Source organism: Adiantum capillus-veneris, chromosome 5 (genome assembly GCF_014529385.1).
Source record: "Adiantum capillus-veneris isolate H3 chromosome 5, ASM1452938v2, whole genome shotgun sequence".
In the NCBI taxonomy this organism is placed as follows: Eukaryota; Viridiplantae; Streptophyta; class Polypodiopsida; order Polypodiales; family Pteridaceae; genus Adiantum; species Adiantum capillus-veneris.
In genome coordinates, this window is record NC_140935.1 from 142,453,501 (window position 1) to 142,474,509 (window position 21,009).

The following is a 21,009-nucleotide window of genomic DNA, read 5'->3' on the forward strand; positions in this document are numbered from 1 at the left end:
CAAGAGCAATGTTGCCTTTTTCGTTGGAACAAAGCATGGTGGCTCTCACACCCAAGTACATTGTGTCATTATCTTAAAAAAATCACACGTAATTTTGTCATCATCTCAAGAAAATCACAAGTAATTGTGTAAGAAGTGGCATATAGCCCCCCCAAAGAGCTTGCACCATCAGCAGAGACTCATCTTCTTTGACAATGGTAGCATAATGGGCATTGCACGGATAAGAGTATCGATGCAATGGACTCCTGTTGAGCTTGTGGAAAGTGCGTATTGCACATTGGGGAAGCATCATGGTGGAGAAAATTCAAGATGGAACAAACACTCCAAGAATCAACTTGGTTGAGAGTGACCATGGGAATTGGCTTGCAACCGAGGGATTCAAAAGAAAAATCTCATTGTATAAATATGGCAAATGAAACACTACAAAGCACAAAGGCGGTTTCCTACATTCAAGGGTAAAATATTGGAAAGGATGCTTCCTTGGAGAGGCTCAAGGAGTGATTTTCTCTTTATCTTGTGCAGAAGATAAGAATAGTCAATGAGGCTACATCAGGGACATTATAGATCTTTCACTCCTCTTCAAGGAGACGAAGAAACTACATGATAGAAGCGAGGGTTGTCAATTATAATTGATATTGAGGATGACTCCACTAATAGACCAAAGAACAATGCAAAATCATGATATTGTACAGTCATAGAGGGAGGATTAATTTCACGGAGGATTCAAGGATTAGAGATGGGAGTGAGAATTCCAAAATCAAGGCAAAAGTTTCTGTCTTGGAACGAAAGGTCAATGAAACTATGTGGGCAATTCAAAGAACACCTCTTGGTAGCCGTGTGACATGTAGTGGCACACCCAATGGTGGAAGAAGATGTGGACAAAATATTGTGGCATGTAGCAAAGGGGCTCCTGCACCAACATTTGAGGGGTATAAAAAACATCCAAATGCAATGGTTGGTTCTTTCCCAACCATGTAATGCATTGTTATGTGGTGGGCCATAACATAGAACCAAAACCAGCTTGAGCCACCTACAATTTGGCCAATCAATATAAGAACAAATCTCACAAATGAAGAAGCTGATGCATTGCTTGAAGGAGGATTTCAAGTGGAGATAGTTAGGAAAAATCAAATGGATACAATTAAAATGCAGACTCCTCCAAGGGGTGGAGGCGATTCTTCTTCCGCTTCAACAAAGGCAGGTAGTAGTGGTTGACTATTAAAAAATGACATAAAAATAAAATTTCGCACCTCCATTTCAAAGGAGGTAGCAAAGAAGATTGGTTTGGCTCTTAGTTTGAAGGCTAAGGTGAATGCATCTCAGACAATGTACATAAAGTCTTCAAGGTGGAGTCATATGCACGAGATGGATATGTGGAGGTGTATGAGGTGCACATCAAGGATGTGCCCACATGCCTTGATTTCATCGATAGGAAAACTAAAAGAAAATCTTATTTGGCTTGCAAGCAAGCGTACTTCATTTACTTGAGAGTGCTTGAATTGAGTCAAAATGAAAACATGATTCATCCATCAACCAGTCCTAGGAAAGGCGAATCTCCACAATGCCCTTAGTCATGATTTTAATGATGAGAAACTTATTTTTCAGTAAAGTATTGACCTTGTCAAAGTTGGTTTGGATTATATTGGTTTTAGAACCTTTAACTTCTTCTATTGTGAACGATGATGTTGGTGCTAAATGATTTGGGTGTGTCCTTGTCCTTGTGTATGTGTGCATGCGTGAGAGAGAGAGAGAGAGAGAGAAGAGAGAGAGAGAGAGAGAGTTCTAAAAAATGACGGATTGCGTTTGATCGAGGTGACCATATAAAACTCAATAACAATAGGATTGTGGTTAAAATAAAGATTTGTGCTAAAAGGTTCCCAATGTTTGAGCAAGCTTTGATGGTGAAACTAACTCAATGTGGTAAAATTAAGCGCATGTGAAAAATTATGATATTTGAGAGAGAGAGAGAGAGAGAGAGAGAGAGAGAGAGAGAGTCCCCCTCTTGAACAAACATCTTGAGTTCAAGACTCGGTGGATAGCTTGAGTGTTCATTCCTCTATATATGTACACATAAATAAATAGAATAAATGAATTAATAATAAAATATATCTATATTACATATGAAGGAGACATGAATTCAGACGGCCACGTGGCGATTCCTCCTTGCTCCCGCAAGTGTCCTCTGCAGCCTAGCCCGATTACACAAGACTCAAGAGAGCGCACGAGCGAGAGAGAGAGAGGGGGGAGAGAGAACAAGGTCGAGACCCAGGAGAACAGAAGCGGTTTTTCTGTTGTTGTTGTGTGTGCCATCCCATCAACCCCCCACACACACGCACACGCACGAATGATGGAGTCATGGATTCTCTCTCTACCACCACTCTTAAGCTCCACCTCTACTGCACCTCCAATAGTTTCCATGGCAATTTTGTAGTTTCCGGCGCACCCAAAAATGTCGAATTCTTAGGGGCGGAAGCCTTGCAATTGATCCTCAACCAAGCTCATGTAATAATTAGAATGAGCTAGATTAATGGAATGTATGATTAATGCACTTGGTGCTGATTTGATATTTACTAAGCTTGTGTGCAGGCACGGGTTTGCCTCCAAAGATAAATACCTCATAGTAATGCAGATAAAGTTGGTGTCGGGGATGCTGACAACCTACTACATGAGTAATGTGAATTTTCAATTGATGGAGCACCTTGAGTTACTCTTATATTGTGCAATGCTAATGAGAGTGGTGGTGATGCTTATGATGCATTTGTTTTCGCGTGAGGTACAATAGGATGAGCTGGAATTTGAGAGAGAGAAAGAGAGAGAGAGAGAGAGAGAGAGAGAGAGAGAGAGAGAGAGAGAGAGAGAGAGAGAGAGAGTTTTTATATGCGACGTCCGACCGAGCCAGTAAGAGAGAGCATCAACAAGTAGACTAAGGAGCAAAGAGCAACGCTATTGCACACAATATTTTGGCTGCGCACTCATCGACTAAGATCAAAATGCTAAGGAACGTCATGTAGGTATAGATGATGAGCGGCATGCAAAGATGAGCGAGAATTAATGTGTGGTGGATTGCACCGTTTCCTGTGACATAAGCTTATCAGCCATACTCAGTTGCACAAATTTGAGAAGCTAGCATGTACGGTTTGGATTTAATGCACTCCTACATCACAAGCTCTCCATTCATGACACACACATGCATCGAGTTGCACCTTGCACCCTAATGGTGTGTGGCATTAGATAAGATGCTGATATGGGCAAAAGAATTCACGATGATATTGTTAGTCAGGAATTGTTGATAGAAATCATCGTGCTTGGCAAGTGTTGCCTTGGTGACATGTATGCCAAAGGTGGTGCACTTCATAAAGCACAGAAAGTCCTTGAGGAGCTTCCTTATCCAAGATGTCATTATCTCTTATAATGTATTGATTGCGAGATATGCCAACCTGGGCAGGGCCAAGAAGCTTCAAGCTGTTTTTGCCGGTTGCAAAGCGAGGGTGTCTCTCCAAATGCAATCACATACGCTTGCATCGAATGCAAAGGGAGGATACCTCTTGAATGTGATTGCCTATGCTTGCATCTGGAAAGTATGTGGCACTATGTGTCTTTAAGATGAAAAATGAGGGCCTCTCCCCAAATGAAGTTAGCTATGAAAATTTGACAACATTAATAAGCTGTGAAGAGCTACATAAGTGACCGCTTTCAATATACTCTGCCAGCTCTCCTTTAGAATGTTGTCCCTCAAAGTGAATTGAATGTAGGCTATGCCGAATGGAGGTAAGGCCACAAAGTAGTGGTCTGATTTTCTATTTGGATACCTATGATCGCATCTTGAAGGCATTATAAGTTATTCAAGAAGTTGATCGAGGAAAATAATTCATGATAAGAGGGAATCTTGAACAAAAACATCGTGATTGGGTGAGAAAGTTGTAGGTTGTCTTCATCATCTATACTATACATTAAGCAGACTGTGATTCCGATGGACACGTGTAATCCTTTGCAGCCTCTGGCCAGTCCAGTCAGAAGGTAGACAAACAGACAAGGAGTAGAGATAGCCGAACAGGTAGATCAACTCACCCTGCCATTTCTGCACTACGCAAGAGAGAGAGAGAGAGAGAGAGAGAGAGAGAGAGAGAGAGAGAGAGAGAGAGAGAGAGATGTTGTTCGAGTTGGTGCAGACGTGACAAAAGCCGTTGAAGCTGCAAACGACAAGAGCCTAGCTATTGTCCAAGCTTAAGCTTCCAGGGATGCCATGTATTTAGTCGCAAAGTCCCACTTCTCTCTCTCTCTCTCTCTCTCTCTCTCTCTCTCTCTCTCTCTCTCCACAGCCGGCTACCACCACAGTATTTTCAGGGCTTGAGCACCCAAGTGCTCACACACAGACACAGATAGAGAGAGAGATGTGGCCACGTGTTATGCTGGCCCTATCCTTTTCACCTTCATCACCTTGGAGTCTCTCTCTCTTCATTGATGTTGAGGTCAACATAAAGCCTCTTGGCTATGGCAGCACGAAGGGGTTTCTGCCCCTGCTCAACTATATCCACTATATCCTTCATGAGTAGACAAGGCTTTGGCTTTGGCTTCCATGGATGAGGATATGGGTAAAGGGATGGGCTCCGTGGTATCGCCAATACCCAAGCTAATGACTTTGGCATCTGGATACTTCTGCAATATATGCGCATTGTGTCGCCTTGCAATTTTAGGGAAGAGATAGCCAGCCTGCAACTTAGACATATTAGAGTTTCCAGGTACCTTTGTAGTCACTGCAACTTTCTCCATCGGCTCAGCAAGACACGAGCTCAACAAGACACGATATTTTGAGGATGGTGCCCTTGCTTCTGCCTTCGATGCGTCCTTACTTACTTCTACCTTAGATTAGGAACATAAATACAAGGGTATTTTGGTAACTTTTGAAATTTGGGGGATATTTTGGGAATTTCCACAAATTAGAGGGGTATTTTGGTTTGGTAATTTTACCAAAAAAAAATCAATCAGACGTTTGCTTTGGGGTAGTTTCAAAGAGAACTTTTTTCAAGATAGATGATTTTTTTGCAATTTAACTCTATTTTCTTCAATTCTTCAAGCGGACTTTCTCTTTCTCCCTGTCCCTTCAACCGGCTGTTTTGATTCTTCAATTCGATTGCTCAAAGCTTAGTTGACGCACTTTTCTCGAACACTGATGCAGAGAGAGAGAGAGAGAGAGAGAGAGAGAGAGAGAGAGAGAGAGAGAGAGAGAGAGATTAAGCATCTACTCCCTGTGTTTGAGAAAAATCATTTTTCCACACATACAAAATTCATTTCCTTGATTTTGTCAAGAGGAAGTTTTAGAAAATTATGTTTTTTTTTTTTGAAGTTTCACACTTTTTTTTTTCTATTTTGGGCCGGAATTTCTCCTTTTCCCCTTGCCTTTAGTCATCTATGTTCCCTGCAACCCCGACGACCTAGGTGAATAGTGTGTAGAGAGAGAGAGAGAGAGAGAGAGAGAGAGAGAGAGAGGACCACCCATGTGAACTAGATACAAGACTTTGTGTGCGTGTGCGCGCATGTGTGTGTGACAACATTCATCCAAAGAGAGAGCCGCTCAAAGTTCTGGCATGTGTGTCATTAATTTAATTTGTGTCATAGTAAGAGCGAGCGACTTTTTTTCAAGTGGACTTTCCCTTCTCCCCGTCCCTTCAACCGGCTGTTTTGATTGTTCAATTCGATTTCTCAAAGCTTAGTTGACGCACTTTTCTCGAACACTGATGCATAGAGAGAGAGAGAGAGAGAGAGAGAGAGAGAGAGAGAGAGAGAGAGAGAGAGAGTTTAAGCATCTACTCCCTGTGTTTGAGAAAAATCATTTTTCCACACATACAAAATTCATTTCCTTGATTTTGTCAAGAGGAAGTTTTAGAAAATTATGCTTTTTTTAATGAAGTTTCACACTTTTTTTTTCTATTTTGGGCCGGAATTTCTCCTTTTCCCCTTGCCTTTAGTCAGCTATGTTCCCTGCAACCCCGACGACCTAGGTGAATAGTGTGTAGAGAGAGAGAGCGAGAGATAGATAGATAGATTTTATTATCGTCCTCGGAGGTCAAATATGACCTATGGGACCAAAGTTACATGTGATGTAGTATGTGTATGGCTGATGAGTGACTCTCGATGCTCCAAAATTGTAGTGATGAGAGTCGCAATGGAGAGCCCACACTTTGGCTGGGAGAGGAAAGTGTGTAGGTCTAAGTTATGGCTGAAAATGTGAGAGAAGCAACTTCGGATGTGATCAAAAGCTGAGCACTCTAGTAGTGTGTGGTACTCAGACTCTCGAACTTGCAGTGAGCATAATGTGCACAATCGATTTGACTCTTCTCCATTGCCCCAACGCCCTATCTCGCATCGAAGGAAATGGGAGCTAAGCCGAATTGCTGCGATAGTGCGCATCGCGGACAAGGGAATAGGCTCAAGCATGTAAGTGTGAGTACGGTTTCCTCTCTCAACGAAGAACATGGTTTTGTAGTTGGGAGCAATATAGGTGGTGTAATGTATGAAGCGTGACCCACCGGATTTCTCCCAAGCCGTAATACATTGGCGTTGTAGAAAAGCTTCATTCACTTGAGAGTCAATTGAAGCATATTGTAGCAAGTGTAATGCATCCCATCTCCCAAACCACTTCTTTATGTCTTGCATCCATCCCGTGCTCAAGATCTTGCTTTTATGCGTCTTTTGAACTTTTTTGCTTGCTTCCCATGCAATTGTAGGAAGTCGATGTGAGGGGTTTTGACGCATCTTTATCATGTACTCCACAACCCTTTCCATGCCCATAACCTCAATTGGAAGAGATCCCGACTCAAGAAGTAAGATCATATATGGTGTTTGTGTCTTAACTTGGAGAAAGTTTGTAAGAAAACGCTTTTGGACATTCTCAAACTCTTTCCAAGTAGACTTTGAGATGCTCCCGCCCCACACTTCAACTCCATAAAGAAGAACCGGTGTCACCAATGCATCAAAAAGATACTTCTTGAGAACCCAACACTTGATGTTTCCCGCATTACACATGTTCTCAAATGCATAATATGCTCTCTTTCCCGCTTCCAAACGACGCATAGCACATTCATGCCACTTGTGATTGGATGGAACCTCAAGGCCAAGGTACTTAAAGCTCTCAACAACTTCAAGTGTCTCGTTGTTGTACACAATGCATGGCTTCTCCTTATGGTTGGTTTTCACAAGCATAACCTTTGTTTTGGATTCATTTACAATCAGCCCACTATGCAAGCAAAAGTTCTCAAGGACAACCATAAGCTTTTGTGCATCTTCTAAAGTGTGTGCTAGAAGCACTACATCATCCGCATACAACAAAAGCATGATTACCGCATTGCAAATAGTGACCTCTTCAATGCCTTCTTCTTGCATAAAGTCAAGTACCATTTGTTCCAATTGATCGATGCATAGACCAAAGAGAGTTGGTGATAATGGACATCCTTGTTTAACCCCAATAGTGCTTACAAAAATTTCTGAAATTTCTCTTCCCATGCGCAATTGACAAATCACCTTCTCATAGATTCGAGAAACCGCAAGCATAAACTCACTTGGCACTTGGAGTTCTTCCATCCTTCTCCACAAATTGTTACGTGGAATCATATCAAAGGCTTTCTTAAAGTCCACAAAACAACAATACAATCGCTTGCCTTTCAACCGACTTTCCTCCATGAGAACACGAAGAGTGACAAGATGATCAATGGTGCTATGGCATCGACGAAAACCCGCTTGTCCCTTTGCACGCTTGTCATTCTCTTCAGCCCAATCACTCAATTTCATCTCCATTATGCACCCAAACAACTTTGCCATAAGAGACCCAATCATTATAGTCCGGTAGTTGCTTACATTCTTTACATCCCCTCCTTTATGCAAAGGCTTAACCCAATTAGTACTCCAATCATAAGGCATACCATGTTGAAGTGCAAGGTTGAACATATCACATATCCACTCATGGGTAAAATCTCCCGTCCATTTGATCATCTCCGGCTTGATACCTTGAAGATCTCCCGCTTTGCGAGTGGCCAACTTTTCAAGCCCACCGCATACATCCTCAATAGTAAAAAAAGACGGCATACATGGGAGTGAACCATAAAATGGCATTTTTTCAGTATTTTCTTGCTCATATAATTGCCTAGAATGTGTGTACATATCCACTAGACTCAAGTTACCAAAATTCTCAACCCGCTTGCCTCTCAAGTTTCTCCAAAATCTTCCACATGCATGTGCCTTTTCTTGGACTTGAAATTCTTGTTGCTTTACTTCCCATCTTCTTCTCTTCTTTTGAATCAATGCCTTGTATGTACGCAAATGACTTTGATAGTTGTCTTTGTCCATAGTTGCATCAAACTTTATCAAGGACTTTCGAGCATCTTGACATTCTTTATCAAACCACCTTTTGCGTGATCTATCTTTGTGGATACCATGGAGATGCTTTATGGCAAAGCATTCTTCCGCACAAGAACAAATAGCTTTCTTGAAAGCTTCCCATTTAGTTTCCAATGGTGCATCACATTGAAGCTTTTTCATCCATAATTTTTGCTCAACCATTTCAATGTACATTGGTGCCCGTTTGAAATCCATACATAGTGATAACTTCTCTTTCCTTTGGCTGAGATTATCATGCTTAGTTGCTTCTCCACATGAAAGGTCAATACATAAGGTGCGATGGTCGGATTCCGGGGTCCATTGACCAAACATAAAACTCTTTATGCGATACATGATGGCTTCAGAGAGTAGCATATAGTCAATCACACTATCCCCATTATGTCTTCTACATGTAAATCCATTGGTTCCACTCCACAAAGATACACCATTGGCAATGAGCATACCCGTGCTATTACACATGTGTAAAAGTAACTTTCCATAGTGATCCGGCTCTTTCTCATCCATTGAAGTACGATCATACAAGTGAAATTCCTCCAACTCCCTTGAAATGTATGGCATATCAAATCGTTGAGTATCATGTTGCAATGTTTTTGTGCGAGCATTCATATCCCCAAATACAATAACATCACCTTCACCTTTGAAATAAGCAATGTCCTCTTCCAAATCAGAAAATGGTTGATCTCTATCCATGCAAGCATAAAAGGGAGAATCATGATGAGGAATGTAGCAACCGGCTACAAAAATGGGTGCTGTTTTTGGTGTCATAATTTTCAGCCATACATAACGTTTGTACTTGTCATCTTTCACAATTGATACAAAATCTTCCAATCCTTTCTTAACCATACATGCTAACCCTCCTTGTCCTCTTCGTTGCTTGAGATTCTTTGACCACATCAATGAATGTACATTGTAATCCTCCAAGCCGTTAATCCTTTGTGTATCATGCTCCCAAGTTTCAACAAGAAGTACAACATCGGCTTTGCTTGTTAGTTCATCAATGCCAACCCCCGCATTCCATGGGTATCCATTACAATTCCAAAAGCATATTTTCAATTGTAACTCGGTCTCATAGGTCACGCATCCCTATTTGCTTGAGAGACTTGCCTCCTCCTTGGGCACATTTTCTTCATGAGAGATCTCTTTGTTTTTATTATTCTTTTCCTCATTATTCTTTGCCTCCTCCTTGGGCACATTTTCTTCATGAGAGAGAGAGAGAGAGAGAGAGAGAGAGAGAGAGAGAGAGAGAGAGAGAGAGGACCACCCATGTGAACTAGATACAATACTTTGTGTGTGTGTGCGCGCGTGTGTGTGTGACAACATCCATCCAAAGAGAGAGCCGCTCAAAGTTCTGGCATGTGTGTCATTAATTTAATTTGTGTCATAGTAAGAGCGAGCGACGAGTTCCTAGCTGGTTGCTACGAGTTCTCTCCGTCATCCCCAGCATGTGGTGCATCAATTTGGTGGCCATGGTGATGCCTACGCGTGGCTCTTGCCGGATGGTACGCGGCCCTTGCCCGACCATGTAACATGGCTAATATTTGGAAGGGATAAGCACCTCCCCCTGTGGGCCCTATGGTGTGTCGAAAAAAAAAAAGAGCGAGCGACTTTTTTTCAAGCGGACTTTCCCTTCTCCCCGTCCCTTCAACCGGCTGTTTTGATTGTTCAATTCGATTTCTCAAAGCTTAGTTGACGCACTTTTCTCGAACACTGATGCACACACACACACACACACACACAGAGAGAGAGAGAGAGAGAGAGAGAGAGAGAGAGAGAGAGAGAGAGTTTAAGCACCTACTCCCTGTGTTTGAGAAAAATCATTTTTCCACACATACAAAATTCATTTCCTTGATTTTGTCAAGAGGAAGTTTTAGAAAATCATGCTTTTTTTTGGAGTTTCACACTTTTTTTCTCTATTTTTGGCCAGAATTTCTCCTTTTCCCCTTGCCTTCAGTCAGCTATGTTCCCTGCAACCCCGACGACCTAGGTGGATAGTGCATAGAGAGAGAGAGAGAGAGAGAGAGAGAGAGAGAGAGAGAGAGAGAGAGAGAGAGAGAGAGAGAGAGACGGTCATCTATACAATATATGAAAGAGGAATTCAGGTGGCCACGTGGTTGAAAATGGTTTCGTCTGGCCATACCTGCCTGAGTGAGGTGATACCAATAGAACCGGCGAGTGTGCTCTGAGTTGGCCCGACCAAACAATGAGCATGACACACACACGCGCACAAAGTTTGTGCAACTGAACGCGACGTGACACAACTTGCTTTGCACTGTTAATTGAAGAGAGTACATAGGCGCACGAGTGATTTAACACTAGAGAGAGAGAGAGAGAGAGAGAGAGAGAGAGAGAGAGAGAGAGAGAGAGAGAGAGAGTCTAACGATGAGAGAGAAACCGGAGAGCTAGACAAATATGCTCCGGTAGCATCCGACCACATCTGATCTGTGTGGAGAGAGAGAGAGAGAGAGAGAGAGAGAGAGAGAGAGGGAGGACCACCCATGAGAACTGGATACAAGACTTTGTGTGTGTGTGTGCGCGCGTTTGTGTGTGACAACATCCATCCAAAGAGAGAGCCGCTCAAAGTTCTGGCACGTGTCATTAATTTAATTTGTGTCATAGTAAGAGCGAGCTAGGCGGGAGTGGGTCGCGCAAGCTAGTGTATATATATATAGCGCAAGCTAGTGTATATATATATAGAGAGAGAGATGTAACTCGCTCGTTTTGAGTTCAAGACTCGTCGGTCGGGTATACAGGTCAAATGGATCCGCTGGTGGTGGTCGTAAGTACGCTTCTGCTGCTCTTGCTTCCATTGTTTCTTCTCTTCAGGCGACGCGCTCGCCCTCCTCCTCCTCAGGTTTGTCTCTTCTCGTTCCTTTATCGTATAGTCGTATTTCAAGAGTTTACAGCATATTGTGGTGTGCACGGGGATTAGGCCCAAACTGAGCATACACCACAATATAACACGTTAAACCTCATAGAAAGAGCAGGGGAGTGAGGGCGAGGATTTGTAGTTGCCTTTGATGGCCTTAAGGTTTAGTATGTAGATGCAGAGCTCTATAGGCTGTTTTTTTAGGAGACTTTGAATGCTTTGAGACAAGCTCTTGATCATTTTTTGCTTTCCCCGTGAACCAAAGTCAAGTGGAATAATGTTTCTGTGAGTGGTCACTTTCATTGGCCACAACTTGGACAATCTTTCGCACATATTGCTTTTTCCAAGTTTGTATGTGTTAGGATTATGCATCTCATGTGATTGCCCACCTTCTTGGTGCACTTACACACACACACACACACACACACAATGTATAGAAGCCAACCGATGTGACAACTCCGGTGTGGATGTCGAAGGAAAAAATAGCTGTTGCGTTCACCTTCAATTGATAGAGTGTGTCCGCTTGCAATAATGATGATAAGATGAAGGTGTATTGTTAGGCGCAGCGGAATGAATGTTTGCGCTTTGCTCAAGATGAGTGCTCCGAACTGTGCTCAAGATTCCTTTTGTTCTTATGGAAGGGAGAGCCTTCCGTTCTTAATGAAAAGTGCTATGATCACAAACAAAGTGAATGTATACTGTGCGTGCAAGTGTATGTGACTGAGAGATAGAGAGAGAAGAGAGATATGACACCAAAGACGTTGTAAAACCCTCCTCCGAAGGCCCCACTCTCGTCGGCGAGAGTGGTCTACTTATGATTGCACAAACTGGTACAATCACAATGCAATGGATTGATGCAACTTGGGACTATGCCAGTGACGACGATGGGGATGGCGACGACGACTTATGGCTGAAATCTGCGGTCTTTCTATTGCTGTCCAAAAACGCTATGGGCTGAAATTTGCTAATCTTCTATCTGCTGAATTTTGACTCTATGTCGATGACGATGTCAATGGCGATGATGCGAGGATGACGCGCTGAAAACGTAGATGCTGAAATTTGCGTTTTCCGGGCTGAAACTGTAAACCTTGCGAAAACTGACCGTGCGACGAGGAACTGCTGCGGGAAGGTGAGATCTGCGAGGTTCGGGACTTGATCTGCGGGTACTAACTGCTGAAAATTGAAAACGCTGGTCTTAGGGTTGGTTCTGTCGCGATAGATCTGCAAAACGCTGAGGTTGCTGGCAGATGCAAAAACGCTAGGGTTGAAAATGGTGTTTCTGTCGCCGAGGTTCTACAAATGCAAAAACGCTAGGCTGATCTGCTGTGGTCTTGTCGTCATGGATCTGCAAATGCAAAACGCTGGCTGATCTGCTGCGTCTTGTCCAAAAACGCTAGCCAAGCTGCTGAAGAGCAAAAACGCTAGAAGCCTTTGGGGTCTTGTTGAGAAGTTGCCTGTTGAGCGGTGCTCCTGCTGCCTCTTCTGCCAGAAAGTGCTAACTTGGGTTTGCTTATATATTAACTTAGCAAAATTGCCCTATCTACTTTTGTTGGAAAGTCACTTAAAATAATAAGTGAAAAATACCAAAAATAGGGAAAATAGGCTAAATGCACTGGAAAATTCCCCTGACTGAATCTGATGGATTTTGAAGGGAATACTGATGATCATGCTGTGTGCAACCAGAGGATATGCATCTACACTAAGTGACTGAGCATGCACGGTCTACGAATAGACTCACAAAAGTGCCAGATCACTTCTAATCTAGGCTGACTAGACTGACGGAACCCTGATGATGCCGTAGCTTGTCCACGGCATATAGGGTTGGATGTGTCACGTGACATGTATGTACATATACATATACATATACATATATATATACATATACATATACATATACATATGTACATATATACATATACATATGTACATATATACATATACATATACATACACATACATACACATACACATACACATACACATGCATACACATACACATACACATAGACATACATACACATTCACACACACACATATAACTCCGGTGTGGATGTCGAAGGAGAAAATAGCCGTTCATCTTCACACACACACACATATACACACACACAATTGAAGATGAACGGCTATTTTCTCCTTCGACATCCACACCGGAGTTGTCTCATCAGTTGGCTTCTAAATATATCTATATCTATATATGTATATACACACACGCGTCACTTTCATATGTGGCTTAATTTTTTGAGAATGGATACTTACAGATGGTTAACACTACATGGATGGTATAAGTTAAATAGGTTTTAAGTAGTAGGAGATGGATAAGAATTGATAGGTTCGTTGACACTTGTAATACGTATTCAAGGATAACGAATATGTTGTTTTGTTTATATGGATACAAGTGAGGACTCTATTTTTACCTAGGATCTTTTTGGCTTTGCTGTTGTCCATCACCGTCGAACCGTGCCTCTTTTACTCCAAAATAAGTTGTCCTCGGCTATCTTATATACAAAACACTAGAATGATACCTCATTCTCACGAATGTGATGTACAAAAATGAATCAAAGACTGAGTTGTTTTTGTGCTAATCATTTTCCTTTATTTAAAGCCAGCTGTCTTTTGAAGTGTTTTGTTCTTTTGTTTATAAGTCTAAAACTAGCAACACATTCGTCCTAAGCACAAGGTTTTCCCAGAAAGTTGGGAACCAAAACGCTGGGGACCAGATTGCTGGCTTTGGAGGTTTTTGTCTATAGGCTTTGATGGACCCACTGTCTATAATTCCTTGTTAGGTTGACAGGTGTTGGGAGGTGGTCTTTCCTTGTCTATAGATAGGATTCCTGCTCATAGCTATTGTAGTTTTTGACTCTGGCGGTTTTAGGTTGCAGGTTAAGTCAAAATTACTTACCGTTGTGTAATTATTTCGATTCTTATGATTTCAGGAATATTTTAGCTATAAGCGAACTATTCTTGGATGGACGGTTCATTTGAGGACTATCCATAAAAATTGGTTAAAGCATGGAAAACTTTCATAACTGACTATGAACTGCATCCATACTATTCGCTACTGACTAACAAAGCCTTAAAACTCTGACTGGAGTATAATCCTCTCTGTTAATATTTTCATTTATAGCTTTGATGAGACTCATGGATTTTTTGATATAATACAGCTCTTTGGCTTCAGATTTGATTATTCTATTCTCATCAACTTGATGAGACAGTAGGCCAATACTCAATGGACCTACCGTCGACTCATTGAGTATGGTGCGTGGGTTAGGGTGGGCGCACACACACAACACGTCACTTTCATGTGTGGCTTACTGTTTTGAGAATGGATACTTGTTGATATTTAACACTACATGGATGGTAGGTATAAGTTAAAAAGGTTTTAAGTAGGACATGGATAAAAAATGATAGATTTGTTGACACCTGTAATACGTATTTAAGACTAACAAATCTGTTGTCTTGTTTATATGGATGCATGGGAGGACTCTATCTTTACTTAGGATCTTTTTGGATTTGCTGTTGTCTATCACTATCGAACCTTGCCTCTTTCACTTCAGAATAAGTTATTCTTGACTATCTTATATACAAAACACTATCTCACTAATGTGATGTACAAAAATGAATCAAAGATTGAGTTGTTTTGTGCTAACCATTGTCCTTTGTTTAAAGCCAGGTGTCTTTTGAACTGTTATGTTCTTTTGTGTATAAGTTTAAAAACAGCAACACACACCAGATCCATCATATCACAACCACCAACATTAAAGGATAGTTTATGTAGTTTAAAGAAGCTTCTACGGGCTACTGGGCCTACTCTCTCTCTCTCTCTCTCTCTCTCTCTCTCTCTCTCTCTCGTTCTCGTCCCAAGAAGCATCAACGGAGCAAGCATCTCTATACCGTAGGCATGCACATATGCGGGTGAAGTGTAAGGTGCAGCGGAAGTGAATGTTGAACTTTGCTCAAGATGAGTGCTCCGAACTGTGCTCAAGGGTTCCTTTTACTTACGGAAGGGAGAGCCCTCCGTTCCTTTAGTGAGAGAGTGCAAATGATCACAAACAAGTGGTAAACACTGTGAATGAAGGTGCTAAGATTGAGAGATAGAGAGAGAAGAATACGACACCAGAATGTTGTCAAACCCTCCTCCAAGGGCCCCTCTCTCGATTGCGAGAGAAGTCTTTGCTATTGATTGCACAAATCTCTACAATGGTCTAAATGCAATGGTCTTGCCGACAATGTCACGACGATGATGGCGACGACGAGACGGGCTGAAAACTGAAAACACTAGGGGTTGAAATTTGCAAATCTTGTATCTGTTGAGTTTTGACTCTATATTTGTGACGACAGCGGTGACGACGACGCGCTGAAAACGCAGATGCTGAAATCTGCGAATAGCGGGCTGAATCTGCAAGCTCTGTTGCGTTAGTGGATAACCCCAAAAATGTTGGCTGAAACTGGTACTTGGCTGAATTCTGCTAGCGATCTGCAATGGAGCAAAACGCTAGGACTGGCTGAAATCTGGAAGCGCTTGGCGATCTTGCTTGTCCAAAAACGCTAAGGCTTGAAGATAGTTTGCAAGTTGAAAACACTAGGTAATGCAACTTATGAGAAAACGTTGGACTTCTTGTTGGTTTTGCCGAGAAGGTGCACTGCCAGATGGTATTTGTTGCCTCTTCTGCCAAAAAGTGCTAGCGCTATTTTTCTTATATAGTAGCTTGGCCAATTTGCCCTATCCACAAAGTCACTTATTAATAATAAGTGAAAAGTGGCTAAAATAGGGAAAATAGGTGCTGTGCACTGTAAAATGCTCGTGATGGATTCTGATGGTAATGCTGATGATCATGTTGTGTGCAACTAGAGAATTTGCATCTACTCTAAGTGCCTGGACATGCACAGCCTGCGAACAGACCCATAAAGGTGCCAGAACACTTCCTAAGCTAACTGAACCCTTGTCATGAAGTAGCTTGTCCACATGCACATAGGGTTAGATGTGCAGGTGACATCCCCTCCTTTTTAAAGTGAGGTACTGGTACCGATCTGCATGGCTTCCTTGTAGGCTGCTAACAATTCGGGATAATCTTTGAAAAACTCTTCATCGACCCACACTGCTTCGTGGGTTCCTCGATCCTTGAACTTCAAAAAGTACTTTCACTTGCTTCTTTGAACCATGACGAAACCGATGCAACAACACTTGCTCCGGTTCCATGACTTCAACTTCATTGATGATCTCCGACTCTTCTTCCTCGGAAATGTCCTTTGGAGGTGTTTCCTGAAACACTTTCAACCAAGAAACATGGAAAACGTTGTGCATTGACCATGAGTTAAGCAATTGTAATTTCATCGAAACTTCATTTATCTTTTTAATGACAAGAAATGGACCATACATTTTAAAAGACAACTTAGGACATTTCTTTCCAATTTGCTTAAGACGTTGCTTCATGATTCTTAAATACACCCAATCCCCTTCCTTGATCGAAACATCCTGATGATGCTTGTTGGCCTGTCGTGAGTAAGATTCTCGAGCCTTGCTTAGCCGAAGCTTCACACTCAGAAATCTCATCCAACGAACTGACTTTTAGCATTGGCATCAGGCATTTGACTGACCGAGCGAGTCAACAGTGACTCTGACCGAGCGAGTCAACAGTGACTGGAACGGATGGCCAAAAGCTACCTCATATGGAGTTCGACCAATGGCAGAGGAAAAAGAGTCATTCACAATAGCCTGAACCAATGGGAGATAGAGCTCCCAATGAGACTGCTGATCATGCACATACGACTTTAAAACATCAAAAGCCAACTGATTGTAAATCTCTATTTGACCATCTGACTGTGGATAAAAAGCCGATGAAAGTTCAACTTGGTGCCAAAATTTTCAAAGAGTGCGCGCCAAGAATTGGACGTGAACTAACATCCCTATGTGGAACAATCGATTTTGGCAAACCATGGAGGGGGTACCAATGCTTAATGAAGAACCGTGCTACATCTTGTACAGTGACTGTGGCCTTACAAGAAATCAACATGCAAAACTTGCTGAAACGATCAACAATTGTCAAACGTTGAGTGTTCCTTGAATGCAAAATAGGTGGAAGGTTAGTCACAAAATCCGTGGAAATATCCTGAAAAGGTCCGTCGAGAATAGGAAGAGGCCTTGTTGCTTATCCCAATGAGCTTTTACCTTTTGACAAATAGTGCACTATGTGACATAACGAAACACATCTTTTCGTATTTTAGGCAAATAAAAGAATCATTCTATTTTTTCCAGAGTGGTGTTCATTCCCCTGTGTACCCGTGAGTCATGTGCATCATGCAATATGGTTGTCCTGAGAGAGGGCAACACACATAGACAGTGACGAAAATACAACAAACCATCACGAATGAGATAGTTGCTTGGCCCTTGGGAAGCAAGAGCCTGCAACCATTGCTTACCAAACTCGGAATCCGCATACTGGTTCTTCATGCTGTCAAAAGACACTCCCTGAAGAGAAACTGTGGATCTTGACTCAAGAGTCAGGATCTCTCCTTTGCAATTTAACGCATCTGCAACAGGGTTAGCTTTTCCAGGCACATAATCAAACCTCTAAATTGCTCAAAAAATTGTGATCACCGTGCTTGGCGATCACTCCAATGTGCATTAGGTATAGACTGGAGCCACTTGAGGGCTTGGTGATCTGTGCGAACTGTAAACTCTCTACCATAAAGAAAATGCTTCCAATGCTTAAGAGAGTGAATGACAGACAAAAGTTCTTTATCATAAACTGAATAGTTCTTTTCTGCACTATTGAGCTTTCGACTAAGGAAAACAACTGGACGACCATGCTGCTGAAGCACAACGCCTATGGCGACATTGCTCGCATCCGTCCATACCTCAAAGGGGTCATCCCAAGAGACAACAATAAGACACGGCGCTTCTGTCATTGCAACCTTGAGAGGTGCGAAAGCCTCAATGGTTGCTTCGCGTAAATCCACGCGTCCTTGGCGTGTCTTTACCCCTTTCAAAACATCAGTCATGGGTGCGCCAATGCGTGTAAAATTCTCTATGTGCGAACTATATGCTTGGCATAAACCAAGAAAAGAACGCACATCATATGCAGTTCTGGGCAAATCCCAATTACGTACCTATTCCACCTTCACGGGGTCTAGCTTGACACCTTCTGCAGAAATGATATAACCCAGATAAGTAACTTCAGTGAGAAAAAACTCAGATTTCTTATCTGCAATGTACATTTGACACTCATCCAAACGGGTTAGTATCCTTTCTACATCCTTTTTATGTTGTTTCCATGATGCAAAAAAAATGAGAATACCATCAAGAAAGATGAACACACATACACCAACCATATCACCAAAATGGCCTACCATGAGATGGTTAAATGTACCCACGACACCTGTCAATCCAAAAGGCATAACCATATACTCCCATTGCCCTCGCTCTGTGCGAAAAGCGGTCTTGAAGATGTCGCCTTTGAATACCCTTACCTGATGGTATCCACTCTTGAGATCAACCTTATTGAAAACCTTTGCCCTATTGAGCTTATCAAGGATATACTCAATGCGAGGCATCGGAAACTTGTTCTTGACAGTCATCTTGTTCAATGCCCTGTAATCAACACACAAACGAGACGAACCATCCTTCTTGCGGACAAACAAAATAGGAGCAGCAAAAGGACTTACACTAGGACGTATGAATCCTCTGGCCACCAACTCCGTGAGTTGCCGCTCTAACTCTTCTTCATGAGTCTTGTTCAAACGGTAGGAGCCTTACTGACAGGCTGTGCTCCCTTCGTAAGCTCGATGCGATGGTCCTCCGGTCGCTCGGGTGGGAGACGGGGTGGAAGATCATCTTGCAAAAAGAGACGCTTAAACTTGGTAAACAAAGTTGAATACCTATTTGGAGCCTGAATGCTCTGGGTAACTGGAGAGGCATAGATGAATGCTGCTTGTGCTCCTCGTCGTAATTCACGCTTTGCCTGCACATGAGAAATGAGAATTAAAGAATGCAGACACTCCTTAGCACGAATGATCATGGGAGAGTCATTTTTGGCATTTAGCATGAGAGTGTTGTCCTCCCAATCAATGAGAGGGTTATGCTCACAAAACCATCTAATGCCCAAAAACATATCACATCCTGAAAGAGGAGACACGACAAATTTCCTACGAAAGGCAGCTTGTTGAACTATAAACAACACATTAAGGCACTCTTTCATGATGAGAGAGTCCATACCGGGAGCGAAGCCATACACCTCGAGAGGAGATGTTTAACTAACCTCTAGGCGGCGGGCTTTCTCTACAAGAGAGATACTAATCACATCATGCATACTGCCTGGATCAAACAATATGACAAAACGCTGACCCTTCACATGACCATAACACTTCATGAGAGACTCATCAATGTGTGTGTCAGAGACATGAGAAGATTCAGTTTGGTTTATTAAAGTGCTTGTGGTTGCTACGGGTGTCTTAGATTCTTTAGGTGGGGTTGTCTTAGGACAAGCCGCTTTAATGTGACCCTTGACGTGACATTGATAACAATTACCTTCCTTAGCATAAATGACTTGTTCTTCCGCCGTTATGTATCCTCCTATAATTCCTTTTGCGGCTTTTTCATCCGGGTTTAGCTTAGGTTTAGCAGGTGTTTTAGCTTTACCCTTAGATTCATTCTTTTCCGAAGGATTAGAGGAAGATTGGCTAGAAGAGTTACCGTTCTTACCATTCTGAGGGTTCTGAGAAGTCTGAGAGGTACTTTGAGACGACTTGTTCTCCTTAGGCTTTCCCTTGTTGTGCTTCATCTCTTAGGAGAGAGCAATTGCTACCGCCTTGTTGAGATCCACGGGGTCGAAGACTTCTACATTAAACTTGATATATTCGTCCAACCCAAAAAGGAAAGCCTCTTTGCGCTCATCATCCGATTTGCGTAATTGGGTGCTGAGCTGCAAAACGCGGTTAGAAAAAGACATGACTGGCATACCATTTTGCTTGAGATTGTGCCAATCTTCTTTTAATCGCGCTAGGTACTGAGGAGGCATAAACCGCGCCTTGAGCTTGTCTTGGAAGTCGGCCCAATTGAAGGAAAGGGGCCCGTCTTCGTCGGCTGCCTCTAGGTGCGCGGCCAACTGTGCCTCTTGCCATGCGTGGTACCCATTAATGGCATCACCGGCAAGGTACATGGTTGCCGTTAAAACCTTGCTATTTCGTGTCGTCTTAATTGTTGCAAAATAAGTATTAAATTGATGCAACCAAGAATGAATAACACTACCATCTATCTTACCGTCGTACTTACTGAATGTCAACTTCTTGGTGACGGGGTTGTTGGATTCCGAATCTCGGCTTGCGCCACTTGATGAACCACCCACATCTTTTGCCGGCTCGGATTTCGAGGTGAGTACCTGTAGGATCAACTCTTGCATGCGTTGGTCTCTGTGCGCCTCACACTCTAACTCCAAGGCTGCTCGTCTGTCTTCGGCCGCTACTCGTTGGGCTTCGCGTATTTGCTCACGCTCAATCTCAATAGCTGCCTTTCTTTCTTTGGCTGCCAAGCACGATTGCTCATGCTCATGCTCCAAGGCTACCCTTTTCTCTTCGGCCACCAAGCGCGCTTGCCCGCGCTTACGCTCCAAGTCGGCTTTTCTTTCTTTGTGCTCACGATCCAATTCTGCTTGTCTTTCTTTGCGTTCGCGATCCAAGATTGCCTTTCTTTCCTCGGCCGCCAAGCGCGCTTGTTCACGCTCGCGATCTAATGATGTACGTCTTTCTTCGCGTTCGCG

The 21,009-nt window shown here is 42.6% G+C and overlaps 1 protein-coding gene across 1 annotated transcript in view; it reads left to right on the forward strand.

The window, feature by feature from the left end:
- The first annotated feature begins 11,083 nt into the window (after window positions 1-11,083).
- Window positions 11,084-21,009, forward strand: part of LOC147458203 (DDRGK domain-containing protein 1-like) — a 45,611-nt gene continuing 35,685 nt past the window's right edge. Inside the window, exon 1 of the mRNA XM_086512909.1 lies at window positions 11,084-11,242. Coding sequence (XP_086369035.1) covers window positions 11,147-11,242 — 96 coding nt within the window. The 5' untranslated portion in view covers window positions 11,084-11,146. The remainder of the gene's footprint in view (window positions 11,243-21,009) is intronic.